The sequence below is a fragment of the Lissotriton helveticus genome, chromosome 7, assembly GCF_964261635.1.
Source record: "Lissotriton helveticus chromosome 7, aLisHel1.1, whole genome shotgun sequence".
In the NCBI taxonomy this organism is placed as follows: Eukaryota; Metazoa; Chordata; class Amphibia; order Caudata; family Salamandridae; genus Lissotriton; species Lissotriton helveticus.
Window position 1 is genome coordinate 352354727 of NC_136068.1, and position 22617 is coordinate 352377343.

Sequence of the window (22617 nt, forward strand, 5' to 3'; positions counted from 1 at the left end):
ACCTCGTGATGGGAAAACCATTAGGTCATGGGGCTTTCCCATATTGGAGCAACTCCAGGGCAGCGTGTAATTTGGTCTTAGTTGAGTGCATTGGTGCCTAATGTGTACCAGCATACTCTAATACTTATATTAGGTTCCATAAAAAAAAAATCGGAATTACAATCGAAAACAGGAGGCAGTATTTGTATTTCAAGGCATTCTGATTAGGAAGTCCCAGTACATTCTAAATACCACTTCGGATGTCTTTGATGAGGCAGTTACTAGGTTACAGACCTGTATGAACATATTTTTCACTTCAATTTCATGCATTTTATTAATAAATTGTGCAATGTTATGATAACATTGAATTGCACAGCTTGATTGACCTATTTGATGTTATTGCATCATATTACAAATGGTCTAAAAAGTGGGGTAACTGTTCGAACTTTTGGGCCGATTAGGATCGCGGTTTTCCCGCATCCTCCGGGCCGGCGGAATCCACCGCCGGCCCGGAGGATGCAGGATGCAGGAAAACCGCTGGAGAGGCACAAAAGACCCACCGCCAAATTAGGATGGCGGTGGGTCTCAAAATCGGTCCGCAGCTTTTCCGCCGCGGTCGCCTTCCGACCACGGCGGAAAAGCTCTAACATGGCTGGCGGTGTCTATCAGACACCGCCAGCCATATTAGGATGGCGGAAAACAGATGCCTTTCCGCGGCGGATTCTCCGCCGTGGAAAGGCATACGGTGATTTTTTCGGGGGCCCGTTGCGGGCCCCCAGGGTGAGTGGGGGGGTGGGGGGTTCACATGGGGGGTACCTATGGTACCCCCCTGCATTTGCGTGCACCAAGCGGCAGGCACCGCGCAGTGCCTGCCGCTTTGTGCATGCAAATGCTAGGCATGCATATTTGACCTTGCGGCGGGTGCTGCTTCACGCAGCACCCGCCGCAATGTTAAATGTACAGGATGTGACCGCCAGGGTGGCGGTCACATCCTAATTGGCATGGAGGGACCGCCGCAGCCCCTGCGGACGGTCCCTCCTCCTCTGGGGTGGCGGACGGACGAAAGTCCATCCGCCATCCTAATGAGCCCCATAGAACGTACCTTCAAATACTATACAAAATATTTATTTGTGTGTGTTGCTATGCATAAAACCTTGCATGCATAAAACCTTTCATGCTCCTCAATCACATATTTTCTAGTCTCATGACATTTATTTGAGTGGACAGACACAGACAACAGACTTAAAAGGCCTAATCACTTCTGCGTATATGCAAAGCATAGTTTGCCCAAAGTTGGACATGATGGATAGTGGATTAAACTAATCTAAAAAAGGGACCAGATTGTATAATTAACTGGACTGGCTGGTGGGAAAGGGTCCAAAATATTTCAGATGCAATTAATTGCAAAAACAAATGCAGGCAGCTCAATGTTCTAGGGGCTTGGGGTTATCAATGAATTGTTACATCAATGTGAAACTAGTTAAGGAAAAACAGACAATTGTTAACCATTTGACTGAACTTTGAAGATCTTATTTTTGAAGAAATCTATGTGGATCTTCCAATAGTTCCTTTCTGTCTTGCCATTATTTGCTAGGCTCAATTTCCATTTCTCCAGTGGAAGATGCTTTTGACGATTTGGTGATTTGGCCTCATACAAATACCAAGCATTAGTTAACATACATATGATTGATCACACTTGGTGATTTTTCTTAACAACCCAGAAGGAAACATGTAAAAGTGCAAACACTAATGCTGATTCCACGCAGTGCACATCTGGGAGTACCTAGTCCAGTATAAAGAAGAAGGATTGATGATCAAAAATGTTCATTGTTGGGTTAAGGTTCTAACTTGTATTTTTTCGCTTTCTCTACTGCTCTTTCAGGTCACCTTGTATTTACTCCACCACCTCCACATGTCGGCCCGGCACTGATCACAGCCCTCAACATCCTCGAGGGGTTTAATTTAACAAGCCAAGCATCCCGGGAAAACGCTTTGCACTGGATGTCTGAGGTGAAGTAGAGAATTAATAAATAGTTTTCATAAAACCAAACAAATCTTGGACAGGCAAGGGCCCCCTGCGTATAGCTCAGACTATAACATTTTAGTTGCATGAATACTTAAAGCATTACAAAATAAACATATCTAAATAATAAACCTAATTTGTTACCTACAATATGTATTTGTAGTCATCTACGTCTCTCTATAATCAATCCCTGACAAATATGTAACATTTTGTTTCCATTTTCCGTAAATGTACCACAAAAACAAACAACAACAGCACCTGCATTTCACAGCTCTGAGAATCATACCATATTTAAAAAAATGTTTTACCTGATATTAAACCAATTAAATTTATGTCTCACAGATTTCAATAAGGACCTTAACGATCTAATTGAAGTCTCACACCCTTCTGAGAATAACCAATATATTTCCTAGTAGCTAATCTAGTAAAGTTTTCTCGATCTGGGTCATATGAAAACCAACTTTACTAGTTTCGTAAGAGCCATCTTGAAGGCTAAGTATGGCAGAATATTCGACCACAAATCTGTAGCCTGTAGCTGAATCATCTAACAGAAAAATATGCCAGATATGGGCTGCTTCATAGAATTGGTTGTTTATAAAATTAAAAATAACTTGTTTAGAAAATCCCACAGGTGCCTTCCTCAGATTAAAGCAACATTTAATGAAATTTACAATTTCATCACCCAAATATCAACATTTTGGTCTTTTTGTTAAACCTTATTTCAGATTCTGTAATCAGTTGTAACTCCCTAGAGCTCTCTGTAAGCCTGAAGTTGTGTCAGACAACAAAACTGTCATCTGCATATTGAAGCAGGCATATGTGCTAGTCACACCAATCTGTGTGGAAATGCTTCCAAATGAGTAGTATATTTGCCCTTATTGACAGTATATACATTACACCCCTCATATAGAAGATCTGTTTCACTTTAACAGTTGGGTCAAGCTTTATTATATTTATTTTATTATACTTTCCTTTGTATCACTGACACAGAGTTGAAAGCTTCCTGTAGGATACTTGAGTTCCTTTCAAGTTGACCTCAAGCTGCCACACAGTTTGCAAAGTACAAGCTATTTTTCTGCATCAAACACTTCTACATACCATTACACTTTACCACCTAGAAATTGTGTTTAACCCCTGTTACTCATCCTACAACCACGATTTCTCCCTATATCACAACTGTGATGAGGTCGTGTTGCCCCTTCTGACACTCTCCCCTCTACAACATCATTACTTCTGATGGCTTACCTTCCATTGAATGGCTGTTATACATGTAAAACAAACAAGTACCCCATGGCAAAACTCACTATGTTAGAGTGGCTAATCGGACTATATTAAGAACCAAATAGACACGTTAAAACCCCACCCAAAAAAGTGTACATCGAGCCATTGAAAACCAAGGATCAAACTGTCACTTAAATCAACCTTGCTTTGAGATGGTTTCCCAACATCTGTAAATTAGTCTGGTGTATTCTGCAGTACCATCTACCAATATCTGTACATGTGTGCGCCATAATTTTATCAGAGCACCTTTTGGGTGGAATGCAAGGAACAGGCGTGGAGAGGCACTTGGATTTAATAAAAAACGAGCATGTGCATGCCATGTCCTTCTTGCATGCTGCTAATATTCACAGTTGACACATACTGACAGCAGAATGGCAAGCATGTGAAGCTATGAATCTGAAACATATTGGCAAGTGATTGTCAGTTTGTCTTTCTGCGATATGCACGCCCTGTACTGTATTGATCTCACTGCCATTGTAGACAAAGTACAAAGACATTCAAATATTCTGTTTACCTAATAACACACGTGGCACCAGTTCACAATATGATTATAAAGAGACAGCCCAAACCTTTGAGGCGGGTAATCTCAGTAACTACATCACCAATCACAACACCCAATACAGCATTGGAAAGGGCAGTTGCAGCAGAAGGACATAGGCTATGCAGACGCCCACCATATACATTTAAAAGGTAAAAGAACCGTGCCAGCAAAGTAGTCCCTTGTGGGCGTGTCTGCGTTGTGCTGTGGGCGTGTGCTGGGGGCGTGACAAACACTGGGGGCATGACAAACGCTGGGGGCGTGTGCTACGTTCCGCCATTCATGCCATGTGTATCGTACATACAAAATAATCATATCGGAAAAATAATACAAGGCTCACATTCGCAGCTTGCGCCCGGGTCTCAAGCGAGACCACACGCGAATGAGCGTGTCTGCGGGGAAAATTACTGCCGCGTCTCCGGCGCGCTGTTACTCAACTGTGTGCATAAATTAATTTACACACAGCGACCAAAAAATGCACGGGAGCAAGAGCGTTCAATGGGCGTCTGTGTTCAGCTGGAGGCGCGCCAATTACGCAATTGCGCCGCATCAATGGGCGTCACAAACGACAGTGGGCAAGGCAATTGCGGATTGCACGGGAGCAAGGGGCGTACACAATGTGCGCTGCAATCGGCAGCCACCAACCGCCACACATTCTAAAAATAGGATACCAATCGCGCACCTGGGCGTATGCCTTCAATGGGCGTCTGCGTTCACCTGGAGGTGTGGTAAGTAACCGTTTGCTCGACTCCCTTGGGGGACTGCCCGTTGTCTCACACATACTGGGGACGAATGCAGTGTGTGCCTTGGCCTGCGTGCGTCTCAAAGGGCCAAATGTAGTGTGTGCCTTGGACTGGGTGCGTCTGAAAGGGCCGAATACAGTGTGGGCCTTGCCCTGGGTGCGTATCAAAAACACTCGGTCCGAAGACCGTCGGTGTGGGTCCTAAACAAATAATAAGAGCGGAGAAAAACTTTCAAGGCTCACACAATTCTAATTGTTATACGTTCGCCGCTGGGCCTCAAGCGGGGGCACACGCGACTGAGCGTGTTTGCGGGGACAATTACTGCAGCATCTCCTGCGCGCTGTCACTCAGCTCTCTCATTAAATAAAATTACACGTGGTGCATTATCTTCAAGAATTCCTAAACTCCTTTAACCCTTCCGGACTTCCTCCTCATTTACTCCAACTATGCAATGGTACGCGCCTCCAGGTCAAAACTCTTTTGCCATATATCATTACAGCAACAATTCTCTCAGGCCCAGCTGCTGGACAGTTAGCTCACATTCCACGCATACCCATGATACCTACTGATCTGCCATTTCAATTTAAACGCTTACAGTTCCCTATTAACATTGCATTTGCATCCACCATTAACAAATCTCAAGGTCAAACGTACAAAGTCATAGGCATTGACTTACGAGAAGACTGCTTCACTCATGGACAGTTATATGTCGCACTCTCTAGGTCCGGCAATGTTCAAAACCAATTTATTCTCCGTCCAGATTCAAATGAAACAAAAAATGTTGTCTACCGCGAGATTTTAAAATAAATTGCCCTTGCCAAATACACACATTGCACACATTCTATTTCATATATATATATATATATATATATATATATATATGTATATATATATATATATGTATATATATCAGCTAGTGGCAGTCGCCACTAGGTAGCTATAGTTGGATCTTCTTTTCCATAGACGGGGCGTTTTTTTGGTTTGGCAATACTTCCCCAAAAAATTTCATCCACCTCAGCTCCTTCTTGGAAAGTTTTGAGGTGATCCGTCAAGCAGGAAAAAGGGGGCCCCAAAAAGTAAAATCCCCATGCATTTTCCATAGACCTCTTTAAGACAGGTTTACTGCTAAAAGGAATTACACCAAATTGGCCAGAAAACTACATCTTGGTCCTCAGAGTATTCTTATTGTGATTTCGTGTAAATCCGTTCTTTTTTTTTGTTGAAAATTTCTTTATTTGCAAGTTAGGTCACTGTATATTGTATAGACATTCGTACAGTAGTTCTCCACGTTGTGACATATATTTCAGTATACATTGCAAACATTTACATTTTCCTTTTTCTGCGTTCACTAACGTCCCAACTCCCTTAAAGCCTCCCCGTTCCCTCCCCCCCGTGTAAATCCGTTCAATAGTTTTTGAGAAATTAAGGGTAAAAAATAATTGTATATTTTCGCAGTTGAGCTCGCAAGAGTCTCGCAGGAGTGCCAGTTTAAAAACAAAGCATTCTGATTGGCCCCGTGATCTATTTCTCCTTGGCAGCCCCCTTACCTAAGTCTGTAAAGGCCCTGAGGAGCCTACCCCCATGGGCGGCTCAGCAGCTACATCCCGGGATGCCCACCCCTGCGACATAGAGGTTTCCCTGCCGCAGTAGCGTAGGCAGGGAAACCTGTGTTTGCTCTCGCTTGGCAGGAGCATTTGTTAATCTTCCCCTACGCGGGAGCAAACACCAAGTTGTCTCCCAGCTGGCACGAGCTTCAAAAATGCCTCCGCCCACTGGGAGCCGAATTTAGAGCTGTTTCCATGCCCACAGTGATGCGGGCAGGGAAACAGATCTAAATATTGCTCATGCCCGCATTATTAGCTATTCCCTAATCGAGGGAAAGTGCTGGGTCCCGCTGGAAGTGAGGAGACCGCTGGTGCCACAGGGCTCCTGCCGCAACTCCAATAATAGTGTGGTGGGTGCCCTGGGTGGGCACCAGGCCACCCACCCTTTTTCAGCTGGTTCCTGGGGGTCCCTGGATCCGAAATCAACCTGGGGAGGGGTGCTACGTGCCCTACTCCCCTTCAATGTAAATGTAAATGTAAATGTAGGTGTACTTATATAGCGCAAACCTGTCACCCAAAGGGCATCCTGGCGCTTGCTTAGGGAACCCGTCCTGGTATTCCCCTGTGAGAAACCCCGGCAGGGTGTCCACAAGGTGAAAGCCAGGCATCCCGCCGCGAGGGGCCGTAGTGGAGATTAAGCAAGCTATTGCCCAGAGTTGCAGAGTGTGACCCCGTGATTCGAGTAGGCACCGGAGCGAGAATTGTCGAGTCCGTGGAATTTTGAGCCCGAGACCCGCCGAGGTGGGGAATCGAACCCTGGTCCACGGTCGATCTCAGCTTCCGGGTCTGCCGCCTCTAACCACTGAGCCACGCTTCTCTTCAATATGTTGCCAGGCCCAGGGAGGGGGTGTCGCTTGCCCACCTGCCCCATAAAAATTGCGCCTGGCCCAGGTGATGGGGTTCCAATGGCCAAGGCCGGCCTGGGGAAGTTTCCCTATGACGCATTTACTTTAATTTGTCGCTGGGACGTGGGGAAGGGGTCGTTGGGGCCGAAATCAGTCTGGGGATTGGGGCGCATGCTCTACTTGCCCTTCAGAATTGCACCAGGCCCCCTGGGGATGGGGTCCCCAGGGCCAAAATTGGCCCAGGGAGGGAGGCAACATGCCGCCTCCACATATAAATATCACTGAGCCCGGGGTTATTGGGTCACCAGGACCAAAATGAGTCCTGGGAGGGGGTCCGTGTGCCCCCCTCCTCCTATAAAATTTTGCCGGGCCCCGGGAGATTTAGTCCCTGTGGCCAAATTAAGACCGGGGAGGGGGCTGGAGAATGGGGTCCTCAGGGCCAGACCCTATGGCTACCACTCACTGAGCTGACTGTATAAAGGGGTGTTGGCTTAAGGGCCTGGCTACTGGCCAGTCCCTGCAGCCATCCCCCTGCTGCCATCCCCCTGCCAAAAGACGTGCACAGTGGGGGTTGCATATATGAATGTATATTAAGTATTACTTTACATAAAAAAAACTAGCGGGGGCGTGGCCAAGGCGGCGAACATGGCGGACGCACACTAGAGAGCTCCGTCCCGCCGGCGCAATATCCTGCAGATATCCTACATCGCCCTAGCCCACAACCGCCCTGGTGAAGAGCCTGACTCCCGGAGGTGCTGAGGAAGCTCCGGTGGTGTTTTGGGCGCATTTGCGGCGTGTACGCCGAAGATCCGAGACCCGCGGCCGAGGGGCCTGCGCCGCACAGGAGAGCCGGGACCTCACGCTTGCCCGCGCCCGGCCGGAAGTGAGCCGGCGCGGCGGGCAGCGGAGCGGGGCTTGCCGGATCCCGAGCCTGGCGGCCGAAAGACCTGGGGCTGCATGAAGACCTGCTGACGGCCGTTCCGGGGGGATCCCAGCGACATCCTGAGGCCAGCCTGCCACCGGAGGCCGGGTAAGAGACGCTGCGGGGGGAGGGGTATTGCCCTCGACTGGGTCTGCTTCCACTCGGCGGCCTAGTCGGACCGCGGGAGCCTGGTGACCCGGGTGCAGGGGGGAGCTCGAGTGTTTTGCCCCTCTGGCCACCATTGACCGAGCTTCCTCCTACCCCCCCCCCCCCCCGGTGGAGGCCCGAGAGCCGGGGCGCGGCCTGTGAGACCTGACAGCGGAGGCCCCAGCACAAGGACATATTGCGACGATTGGCCGGCAGCCGGGGTGTGCAGCTGCCCCCTTGCTGTGTATCCGTGATGCTAGGAACCACACCTCGCATACTGGCGCTATACCTTGGGATGGTGGGCGCTGTGACTGGTCCCCCTGGGCAGCTTATTCGTACCTCAGTGGCGCCTGCAGGGGCTGAGTGGCTGCTTCTGGAGGCCCATACCCGGTGAGAGGGAGACGTTGCTCCGGCGCCCCCCGCAACCTGATTGGACTACATACCTGTACTAGTGGCTCATCATGACGAGGGGAGGCAATAGTGGCAGCACTGCAAAACAATGCCCTATTGACAAGTTCACGGGGCCGAGTGGCGGGGCCGGGCCGCGGGGGGGCTCACAGGGTCCAGGCCCGGATAACGCGGCCCTCATGGCTGCTATCACGCAGTCCAGAGACATGCTAGATGCAAAAATTGGGGCCGTAGGAGCTGATGTCACCTTGCTCCGGCAGGATCTGCGCAATGCGGTGGCCCGCATCACTGAAACCGAAACCAGAATCACTGAGGTTGAGGACGACGTGGTGATCCTTAAAAAGAAGGTGGCTACCATGGAGGGGATTCAGAAGGGCCTCGCGCTCAGGGTTGAGGACGCAGAAGGGCGGGCCCGGAGGAACAATCTACGCTTCGTGGGATTTCCGGAGGATAGTGAGAAAGGCGACATGGCGGAGTTCCTGACCCGATGGTTAGAGGGGTGGCTCCCCCCGGAATCCCTGTCGCGCTGCTTTGTGGTTGAGAGGGCGCATCGAGCACTCCTCCCGAAGCCGCCTGTGGGTGCTCGCCCCCGGCCCGTGATCGCCAAACTGCTTAACTACCACGACCGGGACGTTATTTTGCGCCAGGCGCCCGTGAAGGAGCCCCTTATGTATGACAATCATAAGATCCTCATCTTTCCTGACTATACTAAACTAGTGCAGCAACAAAGACAATCCTTCACTGCGGCAAAGGCGCGTCTGCGAGAACTGAAAATTCAGTATGCCCTGCTTTACCCGGCATGCCTCCGGGTGGTCTTTCAGTCCCGGACACAGTTCTTTAATTCGCCGGAGGAGGTCTTTGCTTGGACAGATGAAACGGTCCGCATCAGGGTGCATACTCCTCCGGGTCGTGATTCTGACTCTTCTTCTACAGGCGGTCCTTCGAGAACTCCCCGGAGGTCACGCAGCAGAAGCAACTGGCGTTCGCGCTCCCGGAAGACTCAACCTTCCCGCAATGGAGAGACGGAGGAAGCTGAGGAGGTGGATAATCAACCGTCGGCGTCTTGAGACCCCGCGCCACTTCGTCAATCCTGGACATGGGGCTCAGGAGTTGTCCTAATGGAACATGGTTGCATCGGAGGCGCAGTTTTTACTTGTGACTTCCCGCTTAACTGTGTGCTCCATGTAGCATGTGCACAGGGAGGACGTGGGTTGGGGGATGCCTGAAAGAGGGCGGACGTACCCACGGGGCTGTTAGGTCAGTTGGGTGAGGGTTAGGTAGACTTAGAGTGGGTAGTTGGTGGGGATCCATTGGGGTAGTAGGTACCTGGCCTCCCGTTGGGGGCTGCTGATGCCCTATTCCGCGACAGGTACTTCCATGTTTGTGAGGTATGGGGTGGGGGGGTGGATGGGTTGTTGTGGGTTTGAACTGGGGTGTTGGAGGGATGGAGATGCTGCTGGGGTGGCATGGGGAGGTGGGGGGCGAAGGGGGAAGATGGGGATTTTGGGGTAACTTGTTCTAACACAGTGTCCATTCGAGTCCACCTACAGTCCTATGTGTGTGTGTGGTCCATGACATCCAGGGCCTTGCTTTACTTGCCCCCCGATGGCGGGTGACACAATTGAGGCGGAGCCCCCGCTGGCGTCCTTGCGCGTCTTGAGCTGGAATGTGCGGGGGATGCTTGACAAAATCAAGAGGGGCACGGTCTTGCGGCTGGGAAAGAGAGAGAAGGCAGACGTGCTACTCCTACAGGAGACGCACCTTCTGGGAACCAAGACTCTAAGCTTACAGCGCTATGGTTATCAGCAGGTGTATCACGCTGGGTTTGTGCGGGGGTCACGGGGGGTTGTGATCCTTGTCTACCGCAGACTGTCCTATTCACACGAAGCGCAATGGGTGGATAGCCATGGCAGATATGTTTTCATTAAAGGGAAGGTGGGGAATGAATCTATGGTCTTTGGGAGTGTGTATGCCCCACCTCCACTGCAGGGAGCGCTTGTTGATAAATTGTTTGATGTGTGGGCTGAAATCCCGAATGTGATGGCGATAGTGGGGGGTGACTGGACTGACGTGATGGATGGGAGCATGGATCGCCACAGGCCGGGAGGGGGCCAACTGGCAAATACCCCAACTAGATTGAAAGGCATGGTGCAGGGGATGGGCTGGACTGATGCGTGGAGGTATCAGCATGCACATAGCCACAAATTCACCTATGTCTCTGCAGTCCATAGGTCGTTCTCTAGACATGACTACTTGTTCATCCCCCATGGCTGGATAGGGCGGGTGGCCTCCACGTCCATTCTCCCGCGTGGTCTCTCTGATCACTCCCCGGTTGCGATGGACTTGCACCTGGACAGGAGACGGCAGCCTTTTCGGTGGCGTCTCTCCACATGGCATCTACAGCAGGATAGCTATCAGTCGCATATGAGGAACGCAATAGCTCAATACTGGGACGATAATGACAGGCCAGAAACGGATGCAATGACCCTCTGGGAAGCCTTGAAACCCGTGCTTCGGGGCGTAGATATTGCGTGGTGTGCTGCAGCCCGAGTGGCCCGTAGGGAAGCTATAACTACTGCAGCACGTGGGGTCCAGGACCTGGAGGTGGAGTGTAGTACGGGGGATGCTGCCGATGTCGCAGGTCAGCTGCTCCTTATGCAGCAATCATATACCTCCTTGCTGATGGACGAGGCTCGCCAACTTTGGTTGGCCACGCAAAGTAGGATCTATCAGTGGGGGGACAAATCCAGTGCCATGCTATATAGGCTCTGTCAAAATACGTTCCAGGCGTACTCCCTAGCGGGCCTCTGTGATGAGGTGGGTGAGGCGGTGATGACCCCACCTGCTATAGCGGCCAGCTTCGCGCGCTACTATGCGACCCAGTATTCCCCTCGGGAGTCCCTCCCGGCGGAGGATGTAGACAAATTTCTAGCGGATCTCCCGCCGCGGGCGCTGTCCGATGAGGGACGTGCCAAACTTGATCTTCCGTTGTCAGCCGAAGAGCTGGGCGCGGCGCTAGGAGAACTGAATACTGGCAAGGCCCCGGGGCCTAACGGCTTCCCCTGTGAGTTCATGAAGACATTTCATCTTCAATTGGGAGCCTACTATAGGCGAGCGCTGGAGGCGGCCAGGGATAGATAGTGGTCGCCTTCCGGCAGACTGGCGGCACGCAGAAATTGTGGTTTTCTGTAAGCCTGGGAGGTCTCCTAAACAACATGAGACTTACAGGCCGATTTCGCTCCTGAATGTGGAGGCGAAGCTGCTGGCAAAGGCCTTGGCCAATCGTCTGCTCCCATACATAACAGATCTGGTTCACCCGGACCAGGCCGGGTTCATGCCACGTAGGGCGACACGCCACAATATAAGGCGTGCACAGGTGGTGGTGGAGGCGGCTCGAGCGGCCGGGATTCCGGCGGCGCTTCTCCTGGCGGACATCGATAGGGCATTTGACTCTTTGAGTTGGGTCTACCTACGTGCCCTCTTGTCTCGCCTGAACCTTGGGCCCCAATTTCTTTCCTATATACAACTGGTGTACACCGACTTGACAGCCTCTGTGAGAGTGGCGGGAGCAGTGTCCAGCCCCTTCCCTATAGGCCGGGGCACCCGCCAGGGCTGTCCCCTTTCGCCCTGGCGATGGAACCGCTTGTGGCATGGGAGCGAATGGACGCACAACTGCGTGGCGTGGAATGGGAGGCGGGTCCGTCCGACAGGATAGCGCTCTACGCCGACGACGTCCTCTTCTTTCTTACAGACTTAAATAGATCGGGGCCGAGGGTCCTGGAAATTATGCGTGTCTTTGGTGAGGTGTACGGAAGTCTACGCTGTGGACACTGGGGGGCCGCGGGGGTCTGGGGCCCTGGGCGAATGCTCTGCAGGAGGCTGCAGGGGGCATTAACTACCTAGGGATATTCCTGACGGACGTCCCGGGGATCTCGTGGGCATGCAACGTACTGCCTGTTTGGGACCGTGTGCGCTCGGACATGACGACATGGTCCAGAATGCCCCTGAACATCTATGGCCGCTCGGCTATATTCAAAATGGTGGCTCTCCCGCGCCTACTGTACCAGCTGCAAAATCACCCTTACCCGATTCCGCCGCAGTGGTTTCGTCGCGTGAACTCAGCGCTGAGTCAGTTCCTTTGGGCGGGTGGGGTGGTGAGAGTGGCACTCCGCACATGCTTCCTCTCTACTTACTGCGGGGGATTAGCCACGTCGGACATTCTGTCCTACTATCAGGCGTCTCATCTATTGATTCTGAATGACTGGTGGTATGGAGATCGGAGCGATCCGGCCTATGCCCTTGAGAGGTATTTGATGGACCCAGATATGCTACACACCATTTTGTATTCAGCGTCGGCGCGGAGGAAGCTTCCGGTGGTCACACAGGTAGTCTTTCGGGTGTGGCGCGGTGCGCTGCGCCGCATGGGATGGTGGAACAAATTGACAAGGGAGACTCCCCTTTGGCACAATGGGCAGCTGCCGGCGCTGGCATCCCTGAGGGGCTTTAGTGGCTGGGACGCTATAGGTATCTCGGCCCTGGGCCATGTAATGAAAGGCACGACTCTTAAGACGTTCCAAGCCCTGCAAGAAGAATACGATATGCCCCGAACACAGTTCTTTCGCTATCTACAACTCCGACACGCTTTGTCTCCCTCCTTGGTCGGTTTAGACTCCTTGCCCGAATTCAGCCCACTGGAGGCTAGGGTCTTCATGGGTGAGATAGACACTAAGAAAATTTCAAGTATATACCAGACATTAGTCACACATTGCTCCTCATCTCTGGATGCCCTGCGATCTACATGGGAGAGGGACATAGGTGAACTGGCAGAAGAGGACTGGAGAGAGGCCTTGGAGGCCCCGAGGGGGGCGGCAATAGCGGTTCGCCTGCGCTTTATTCAATTTAAATACTTGCATAGGGCCTATTATACTAGAGACAGATTGTGGAGGGCGGGTCTGATAGCCTCCCCCGATTGCCTGCGGTGTGGCCTTGCGATGGGAACCTTTGTGCATACGGTGTGGGCGTGTGATAAACTGTTGAGATTCTGGACTGGTGTCTGGGATTGCCTGTCTGAAGTGTTGGGGTAGGACCTCCCCCGCTCACCGAAATTGGGCCTCTTGCATGTTATGGAACAGGTGGGAGGTAACATCTACAAACGCCACCTACTGCTTCTGGGCCTTACAGTGCCAAACGAGATATCGCCCGAGCCTGGAAAGACCCAAGGCTCCCTTGCTAGGGGTGTGGAAAAGGGGATTGGACTTCTGTATGGGGCTGGAGCGCCCGGTGTTTCTTGCCAGGGGCTGCCCCCAAAAGCACTTTAAAATTTGGAAAAGGTGGGCGGAATATAGGGGGCTGTGGCTGGAGCCGCCAGCATGTCGAGATGTTGATGCAGTGCACTCACTTGTGGAACTGGGGTGAACTGATACACACACGGACTTTGTTACTGGATTGTATCTGCTATTGGACCACGTTGACACTGTGAGGGGCTAGGGGTGGGATCCGGACGGGAGGTGGGGGGATGGGAGTTCGGGGATGGGTGTTCCAATTGAATGTTGCCTGTACTGATTGAAGATGATGATTATTTCTTTGTACACGGCACCTCTGGTAATCAGAGAGCAGTGCCCCCTTTGCAACACTTCAACACCAAAAAATAAAATAATAAAAATTGTTTTGAAAAAAAAAAAAAAAAACCCTAGCAATTCACTGAAAAAAACTAAGGTTAAACCAACCTTATAGGTAGGTGTGATAAAAGGATCTGGTTTTTTTTAAACCTTAGAAAGTCACTGAAAAAAACAAAGGTTAAAGTAATATTATAGAATTTATTAAAAAGAAAAAAACACAGAAATGTACCAGTGATACTTAGCAGTGCTAACTGTAACTTGCGCCCCGCCATACATTGCTTTTGATCTCACATATAACATCGCTAATATGTTCTATGACATCATTTATGATATCACTGATGACAGCTCAAATGAAGTCATCCAATGAGTGTGTTAGTTTGTTATATATTTTATGTAGTGGAGGGTAACTACTATAGTACTGCTCCACCTCATTTTGTACAGCCTTTGTCCAGCTAATTGATCTAAATGTTTACAAAACTCATGTGCTCGTATGCACCATAGCTCTGTGGAGGTATTGAACATGTCATAAATGTGTAAATTTCACCATCTATAGCCAAAACACCATCCATATTTCACTTTTGTTGGTGGGTCGACATAGCCGAGTTGCCCAGACTACGCTGACCAGGCGGTACAAAGGAGGAGGACTGGAGGTGCTGAGACTTGATCTGTACTATTGTGCCACGCACCTCCAAAACACGACTCAGTGACTGGTTGAGGTTGAAAACTAGGGAAAGTGCTTTTTTAAAAGGGTTGGTGGAATCTGATTGCCTACCCAAAGTACTAACAGAGGGAATCGCTAGACATATGCCATACGTAGTCCATCAGACCACAAATATATGGTAACGCTTTGCTTAGACAGTTTTGAAGTGAGCCCCATTCCACTGAGAACTCCCAATCTGGACTTTGATGCCTGTTAGTCAAATGACGGACAATGTTTCCTTTCAAGCATGGAAGGAGGTTGTTTGTAACTTGTTGGGAGACCTATATCCTGGCGAGCTCTTCATATCCTTTGAACAAGCTTGCAAGGAATTTGCACTCTGGCCCGGGTATTCCTAACATCATGCTGGTCTAGCTGAGGTGGCCAAATTGACCTGGCCCAACGTGAACCAACCCTAGCTACCCACACTGTGGACATGTTAATGTCCAGTGGTGCAGGGCAGCATATGATCACACTACTACACAAGGCAATGTGAGCAGACGCGGTGGGCCCCCGCTTTGGGCTGCATAGCGTGGGATGCCAACTAAGACTCTCCATTGGAAGATGGGGAATGGACCAAAAGTTGTGACCTCACCCACACAGTTTCTTGTAATTCCTACTTCAAACTGTACACTATAATTTCCTACATAGAACCTAATTAACCCCCATAGATATTCACTGTATATCCTCAAATCAACGGTAAGGTTGCCCACACTGCGTTAGGGTCATACTTTCTGCATCTGGTCTGGCAATGCCGGACAATGCAGGACAACTGGACTCGGGTGATGACAGACTTAAAGAGGAATACCCACCTCAGAATAGAACACACTCCTTTGAATTGCCTACTGGGTTATGTTAAGTGGCCAAAGGGCCTTAAGATACCTACAAATTCCTGCAGTTAGCACTGGTCATCAGTTGGATGGGCCAACGTACACCCAAGCTCAAACACAGGCATAGGGTCGTACAGGAGTGGGCACTGGCAGAGGAGACACACATAAATATAAACAGGCAGGATGAGAAAGTGGAGGAAGACCTCCAGGTCTGGCGAGACCTCTGTGACTCACTCCTACTCAGACACTCACACCCATTCAGAGACTCAATGAGACACTCATGCACCCACCCCGGGACCTCGTACCCAGTCCGCAACTACCATCTCCAGCCTCGTTGCATCCCAAGCCATCACCTCCACGGACTACATCCTACTTGGAGACCTGAACTTCCACCTTGACAACCGTAGCGACCCCGACTCCACCTCCGTCCTCGACAACCTCTCCAACCTCAGACTGAAGCAGCTCGTCACCACCCCCTCGCACAGGGCATGACACACCATCCACCCCATCTTCGCAGGAGGGACCAGCGTCCGCTTCAGCCTCACCATGCAGCCCCTCTGGATGGACCACCACTGCGTACACTTCACCTTCAAAACCACCACCGCACCCAAACCCTCCTGTGCCCGCCACAAAGGAACTGGAACAAGATCACAGAGGAACACCTCAACACCACCCTACTCCTAGACCCCCCCCCACCCCCCGAGACACGATAGATGCCATCTCCGCAGCAAAAGAACTTCACCGCTGGATCTCCAACTTCGCGGACAAGCTCGCATCCCTCCGCCATCCCGCCAAACAATGCCCCCTAAAGCCCACCTGGTACACCACCGAACTCAAAGAAGTCAGGCGCTCCTGCAGACGCCTCAAGAAGACCTGGCGATGCCAGAAAACCTGAACAACCACAGGAACGCTCTGAAGAAATACCACCAGCGGATTAGAGACACCAAGCAGACTTTCATCAAGAACAAAATCCACCCCAACGCCAAAGAATTTTTCAACGTCATACAGCAAATCACCAAACCCCCCAGCGAAGCCAAGGATGTCACACCATCCCAGGAACTATGCAACAAGCTCAGCTCCTACTTCCACCTGAAAATCAAGGGCCTTACGACAATTTCATTGAACAGACAACGGACACCACCCCCCTCCCCACCGCCGAATACGAGCCGACCATCACCACCTGGAACTCCGCCACCGTAGAGCACATCACCGCAACCATGAAAAACGCCCACTCAGGAGCCCCCACTGACCCCTGCGCCCTCACATCTACCACAGGGCCGCCGCCGCCATCGCACTCGAACTAGGACGGACCATCAACGCCGCCTTCAAATAAAAACCTTCAAAACCGGCATCTTCCTAGATGACTGGAAGTGGGCAGAAGTCAAGCCCCTCCTCAAGAAGACCACAGCCGACCCGACAGACCTGAAAAACTACTCGCCCATCTCTCTCCTTCCCTTCGCAGCCAAAGTCACAGAGAGACTCATGAACGCTGAGCTGACCTCCTTCATCGAACATAACTCCATCCTAGATTCCTCCCAGTCCGGATTCCGCAGCAACCAGAGCACCGAGACAGCCCTCCCCACTGCCACTGATGACATCCGCATGCTACTCGACCAGGGACACACTGCGGCCCTCATCCTGATAGACCGCTCCGCAACTTTCGACACCATCTCACATCGCACACTCGCAGCCAGACTTCACGACGCAGGGATTCAAGGAACCGCCCTCAACTGGATCTGATCCTTTCTCTCCAGCTGAACCCAGAGGGTCAGTCTCCCTCCCTTCCTCTCCAAACCCACAGAGATCAACTGCAGAGTACCCCAAGGATCATCGCTCAGCCTCACACTCTTCAACATCTACATGGTCCTCCTCGCTGCCATCGCCAGACAGCATGGACTCAGCATAGTATCTTACGCTGATGACACCCAGCTCATCCTCTCACGAAGAACCCCCAAGACACCAGACTACGCTTACAGGAAGGGATGAAGGATGTCGAAGCCTGGTTGAAAGATAGCTGCCTGAAACTCAACTCGGAGAAGACCGAGGTCCTCATCCTAGCACCCTCCAACTCCACCTGGGACAACACCTGGTGGCCTTCGCCCTTGGGAATCCACCCACCACCACAGACCACGCACAAAACCTTAGGATCATCCTTGACTCCGCCCTCACCGTGACCTGCCAGATCAACTCCGTCGTTTCCTCCAGTTTCAACTGCCTGCGCATCCTCCGAAAGACCTTCAAATGGATATTCCCAGAATGCAGAAAAACCGCCGCCCACGCTCTCATAACCAGCAGACTGGACTACAGCAATGCCCTCTACGCGGGAATCAACAGAACCATCGAGAACGCCGCAGCCAGACTCGTCCTCGGGACTCCACAGCCCGAACACATGACCCAACACCTACGAGACCTCCACTGGCTCCCCGTCGAGAGGAGAATAACCTTTAAACTCCTCACCCACGCCTACAAATCCCTCCACAACATCTGACCCAAATACCTCAACAAGAGTGTCTCCTTCCACATATCCAAAAGGAACCTGAGCTCCGCCGACCTCGCCCTGGCAGAGACCCCCGCATCTGCAGAAACAGAGCTGGCGGGAGTGCAGGCAAAACTGGAACAAGCTCCCAGTTAACATCAGACACTCTCCGACCCTGGACATCTTCAGGAAGAAACTCGAGACCTGGCTCTTCGACTGAACCGGAGCTGCACCCCCAGCGCCATGAGACCCTCATGGATGAGTAGCGCTCTTTACCAACAATTGATTGATTGACTCAGAGACTCATGCACTCACGCACACACCCACTAAGAGACTCATGTACTCACTCACAGACCCGATGACACGCTCATACACCTACTGACAGACCCACTTAGACTTTCCCGCACCCACTCACAGACCTACTGAGACACTCATGTGCTCACTCACACATTCACTGTCAAAGGTTAGTGGTTACAGTTAGGAAACAGCAAAAAATTAAACTTAGAAATCCCCTTAAAAAAAAGATTAGAGCGACTTTATAATTAAGCTCTGAATTCACTCTAATAAAACCAACGGTACAAGCACTCATACATCTGCTCACTCAGACATACATCTATTCACACAGATACTTATTCTACAATTCAGCCACCAACTCACTTGACCAAAACCCCACTGAAACAGCCACGCACTAACCCATACAGCCATTCAGACACCCCCTCACTCACCCATAGTCGCTTGCACACCTACTCACCCACTCATACAGCCACTCACACACCAATACAGTCCCTCACACAGCCGCTCACCCACACAGCGACTCACACACTTATTTATAGAACCATACAGCCACTCACACACAAATACACACAGACACACGCATAATATATGTTGAAATAGTATCACACTTTATTAGTACAGAAAGTATACTACTTTAACTTTTGTAGTACCTTAGTATGTATGTTTAACACTCATAAACGTTTAGAAAGCACTCACTCACTGGACGACGTCATCAGTGATGTCATCAATTATGTCACTGACCATGTCATCAGTGATGTAATATGTGAGGTCATAGGCAGTGCATTGCGAGGGTGTGAGTTACAGTTAGCTCAGTTAACTATACTGAATTTCACTGGTTTTGTATGAGTGAAATCTGAGCCTAACTATAACGTCCCTGTAACCTGTGTTTTTTTCAGTGAATTTCTAAGGATTTTAAAAATCTATTTCCTAACTATAACATCACTGTAACCTGTGTGTGTGTGTGTGTGTGTGTATATATTATATATATGTGTGTATATATGTGTATAACATATATATATGTATTTATTTATTTATTTTTTCATATTCATGTATGCTACATTTTAAAAGAAAATATTTAGCCTGTTTAAGAAATTGCAGCTATTTACTAAGATTGGTTGTATTGAAGAACACTATTGTAAAATGGGCTAAGGGCATTAAGAAAGAGATGTAACACTTGCACAGCTTCAGCTTGAGATGTAGATAAGCACAACGGGAGCCAAAGGAGCACATTTCCAATTCTGGCTCTGCCCTTTCGTCACTTTTTCTCCCTGTGCCTCAGTTCGCTCATTTGTCAAAACTTGTAGTGCTTAAAAGTAGGATAAAGACTGGCATTATGGGCCACCCAAGTTCTAAATTGGGGAGTTACATCCTATTATCTTGATTGCTGCAGTATGGAAATTCAAAGTGATGACCATCTTTTATTTTTCTTAGGTAGCATACTGCAAGCATGTGCTGTCTTTGCCACAGGAATAATGCATTTATTTGGGGAACTGAGGCTTTTAGGGGCAGAGTTGGTTAGGTGAGTAGTAAAGGGGAGTATGGGAAGAGTGAAGAAGCGTGTTGCTGGCCTATGCCAGCTCACCAAATGCTATAATAGAAAAAGTAATGATCACCTAATGTAGATATGCTCCTAGCCGTACTTAGTAACTGAAGTATGTGAAATGCTCAGGCGGCAGAAATCCCAAATGGACAGTATTGGCGATCATTTTACATTTCAATTTCCATATTGAAAAGTAGTAAAAAGCACTTAAACAAAACATAATCATGTTGTGAAACAGTCAGTCAAAACTGAGAGTAAATTTAAAACATCCCAGGTCCTGCCTCCAGGGTCACATCAGAATGGTTTGCACAATTGCACTTACCTTCATGAAAGCTACCCTGGGTTGAGAATAACATTGTAGAACTAGAGTCACACTCTGGGATGGAATGTATGTTTTCAGAGTAGTCCTACTGAATCTCAAAAACTGTAATGTAACCAAAACTAGTTGCTCCAGCGGTGGCCGGCACAGATCGGGGGCGGTGGAGGAGGAAGGGGAGTGTAAAAAACTAAAATAAAAGCCATTTACCTTATTGCCGCATCCCACGTCTCTGCTCCCGCTCTCCACATCGTGAGAACAGGAACTAGGAAGCACACCCAGGCTTCCCTGACCAATCACAACACTGCAATGCATTGTTGTGATTGGTCTGAGCACCCTGGTTTGGCTCTCAGATGGGTACTGGGAGCCTGGCATTGTTCTGCACCCAGGCTGTAATGCAACCTGGATGGAAAACATGGAAGGTCCGCCTTACTGTTTGGCTGGCCCCATAGGGCTGACCAAAGCATCATGCGCACTTCAGTGTGCCCACCACTCCTCCCCTGCCCTGCTGTGATTGAAGAGCAGCCCCTCCCGCTTGCAAAGCAGCTGGAACAGATAAAATGATATTAATATTATTATCATTTTATTTTTACTTTAGTCACACTGCTTAAAACCAGTGGGGCGATGCTCCTCTGCCTTAGCGGAGGAGACGCCACTGGTGTGCTCCCTCAAAATCTTGTGCTCTCCAGAGATGCATCAAACAGACAAAACAGAGTAGGGAGGAATGGAGGGAGGGAAAGATAGACACACACACAGTCTTGGTCTCATGCTCACAATGTCTTGCTGATTGTGAAACATCTTGTAGGCTCCTGAGCATTTGAGCTGATGGTTTCAGTCATTGACATCTTATCTATCTTTGCAGTCTGGTGAACCTGTCCAGTGGAAGGGTTTGTCACTGATGAGAACTCACACTGCCTGCTTTTCTGCTCTCTGTAGTTTCTGTTGCAGGGAATGTTGGGACACACGTTCCTTCTTAGGTGGGACTTCTGTCTCCACTACTCATTTCCTCCCAGTTCTTTTAATTCCTCTGGTTCTGAGGATGCTACATCAAGAGCACACACAGATTGTCTTAATCATACCGGAGTTTAAGGTGTGTAGCTGAGATCTGCTGTCCTTATCCCAGTGTCCTTCTGCTCTGAGCAAACTTCCTCTCACAATGGGAGGGGCAAGCCTCCATCTTCATTACTGGAGAGTGATCTGAGCAATCCAAGCTTGTTTTTCTTGCCTGCAGAATCTGGGGTCATCATCATATCAGATTGATGTTCTTGTACAGAGTCTTTCTATTCTGGGTGATGGTCCTGTTTCATTGTTTGGTACACTGAGAAAGAAGTTGATCCCCTCTTGCGTAGCAAGGCTTTGCTCTGGGTCCTGGTAAGTTTATTTGTCATTCCTTTTGATCTTCTGATGTTTACAGGATCAGTCTCTTATGGGATTTCTGAAGGAGTTAATTTTTTGAATTTGAATTTGAATTTAAAAGCATTTATACAGCGCACTTTTACCCAGCGGTTTCATGGCGCTATTTAGGTTGCGATGGACGGCAGCAGTTAGAGGGGGTTTAGACGGGATAGGCTTGCGCAAACAAGAGGGTTTTGAGTTCCCTCCGAAACTGAGTGTAGGAGGGCGTTGTGCGAAGGCCAACAGGAAGAGAGTTCCAGAATGCTGGAGCCAGGACAGCGAACCTCGCTCCACCTGCCTTCTGTTTTTTAAAACGGGGGTTGACTAGGAGGGCCGAGTGGGAGGAACGTAATTCTCTGCCTGGAAGGTAGGGCACAATGGCAGAGCAAAGAAATTCAGGGGCGGTGCCTGACCTAGCCTGAAAAGTGAGGCAGCCAAGCTTAAAAAGGGCACGCTCTCGCACCGGCAGCCAGTGTAAAGCTTTAAGTAGTGGGCTGGCCCGATGGTATTTAGGGAGGCCATGAATCAGGCTGGCAGCCTGATTCTGCACCAGCTGCAGACGATGGATCGCGTAAGCTGGGGCCCCATTATATATAGCATTGCCATAATCGATGCGGGACAGTACCATGGCCATGACAATGATTTTCAAAGCCGGGAGGGAGAAGAAGCGGGAGACTTTCCTAATTGTTCTTAGGGAGAAGAAGCAAGAAGAGACAACCGAGCCAATGTGTGAGTGGATAGAAAGTTGTGAATCTAAGAAAATCCCTAGGGTTTTAACTTTGGAAACGGGAAGTGGAGGGACACCGAGTGAGGGGGGCCAGAAGGAAGGGGACCATGGACTGCAACCACCTCCGGTCAAGACCAACTCGGTCTTGTCTGGATTGAGTTTGAGGTGGTTGCAGTTCATCCAATCTTGGATAAATGTCATGACTGACTGGACATTCTGGGCAGATGAAGGGGA

The 22617-nt window shown here is 49.9% G+C and overlaps 1 protein-coding gene across 1 annotated transcript in view; it reads left to right on the plus strand.

The window, feature by feature from the left end:
• The window catches only part of GGT7 (gamma-glutamyltransferase 7), a 319943-nt gene that overhangs the window by 209261 nt on the left and 88065 nt on the right, over positions 1-22617 (plus strand). Inside the window, exon 9 of the mRNA XM_078652164.1 lies at positions 1862-1989. Within this exon, the coding sequence (XP_078508290.1) occupies positions 1862-1989 (128 nt within the window). The remainder of the gene's footprint in view (positions 1-1861; positions 1990-22617) is intronic.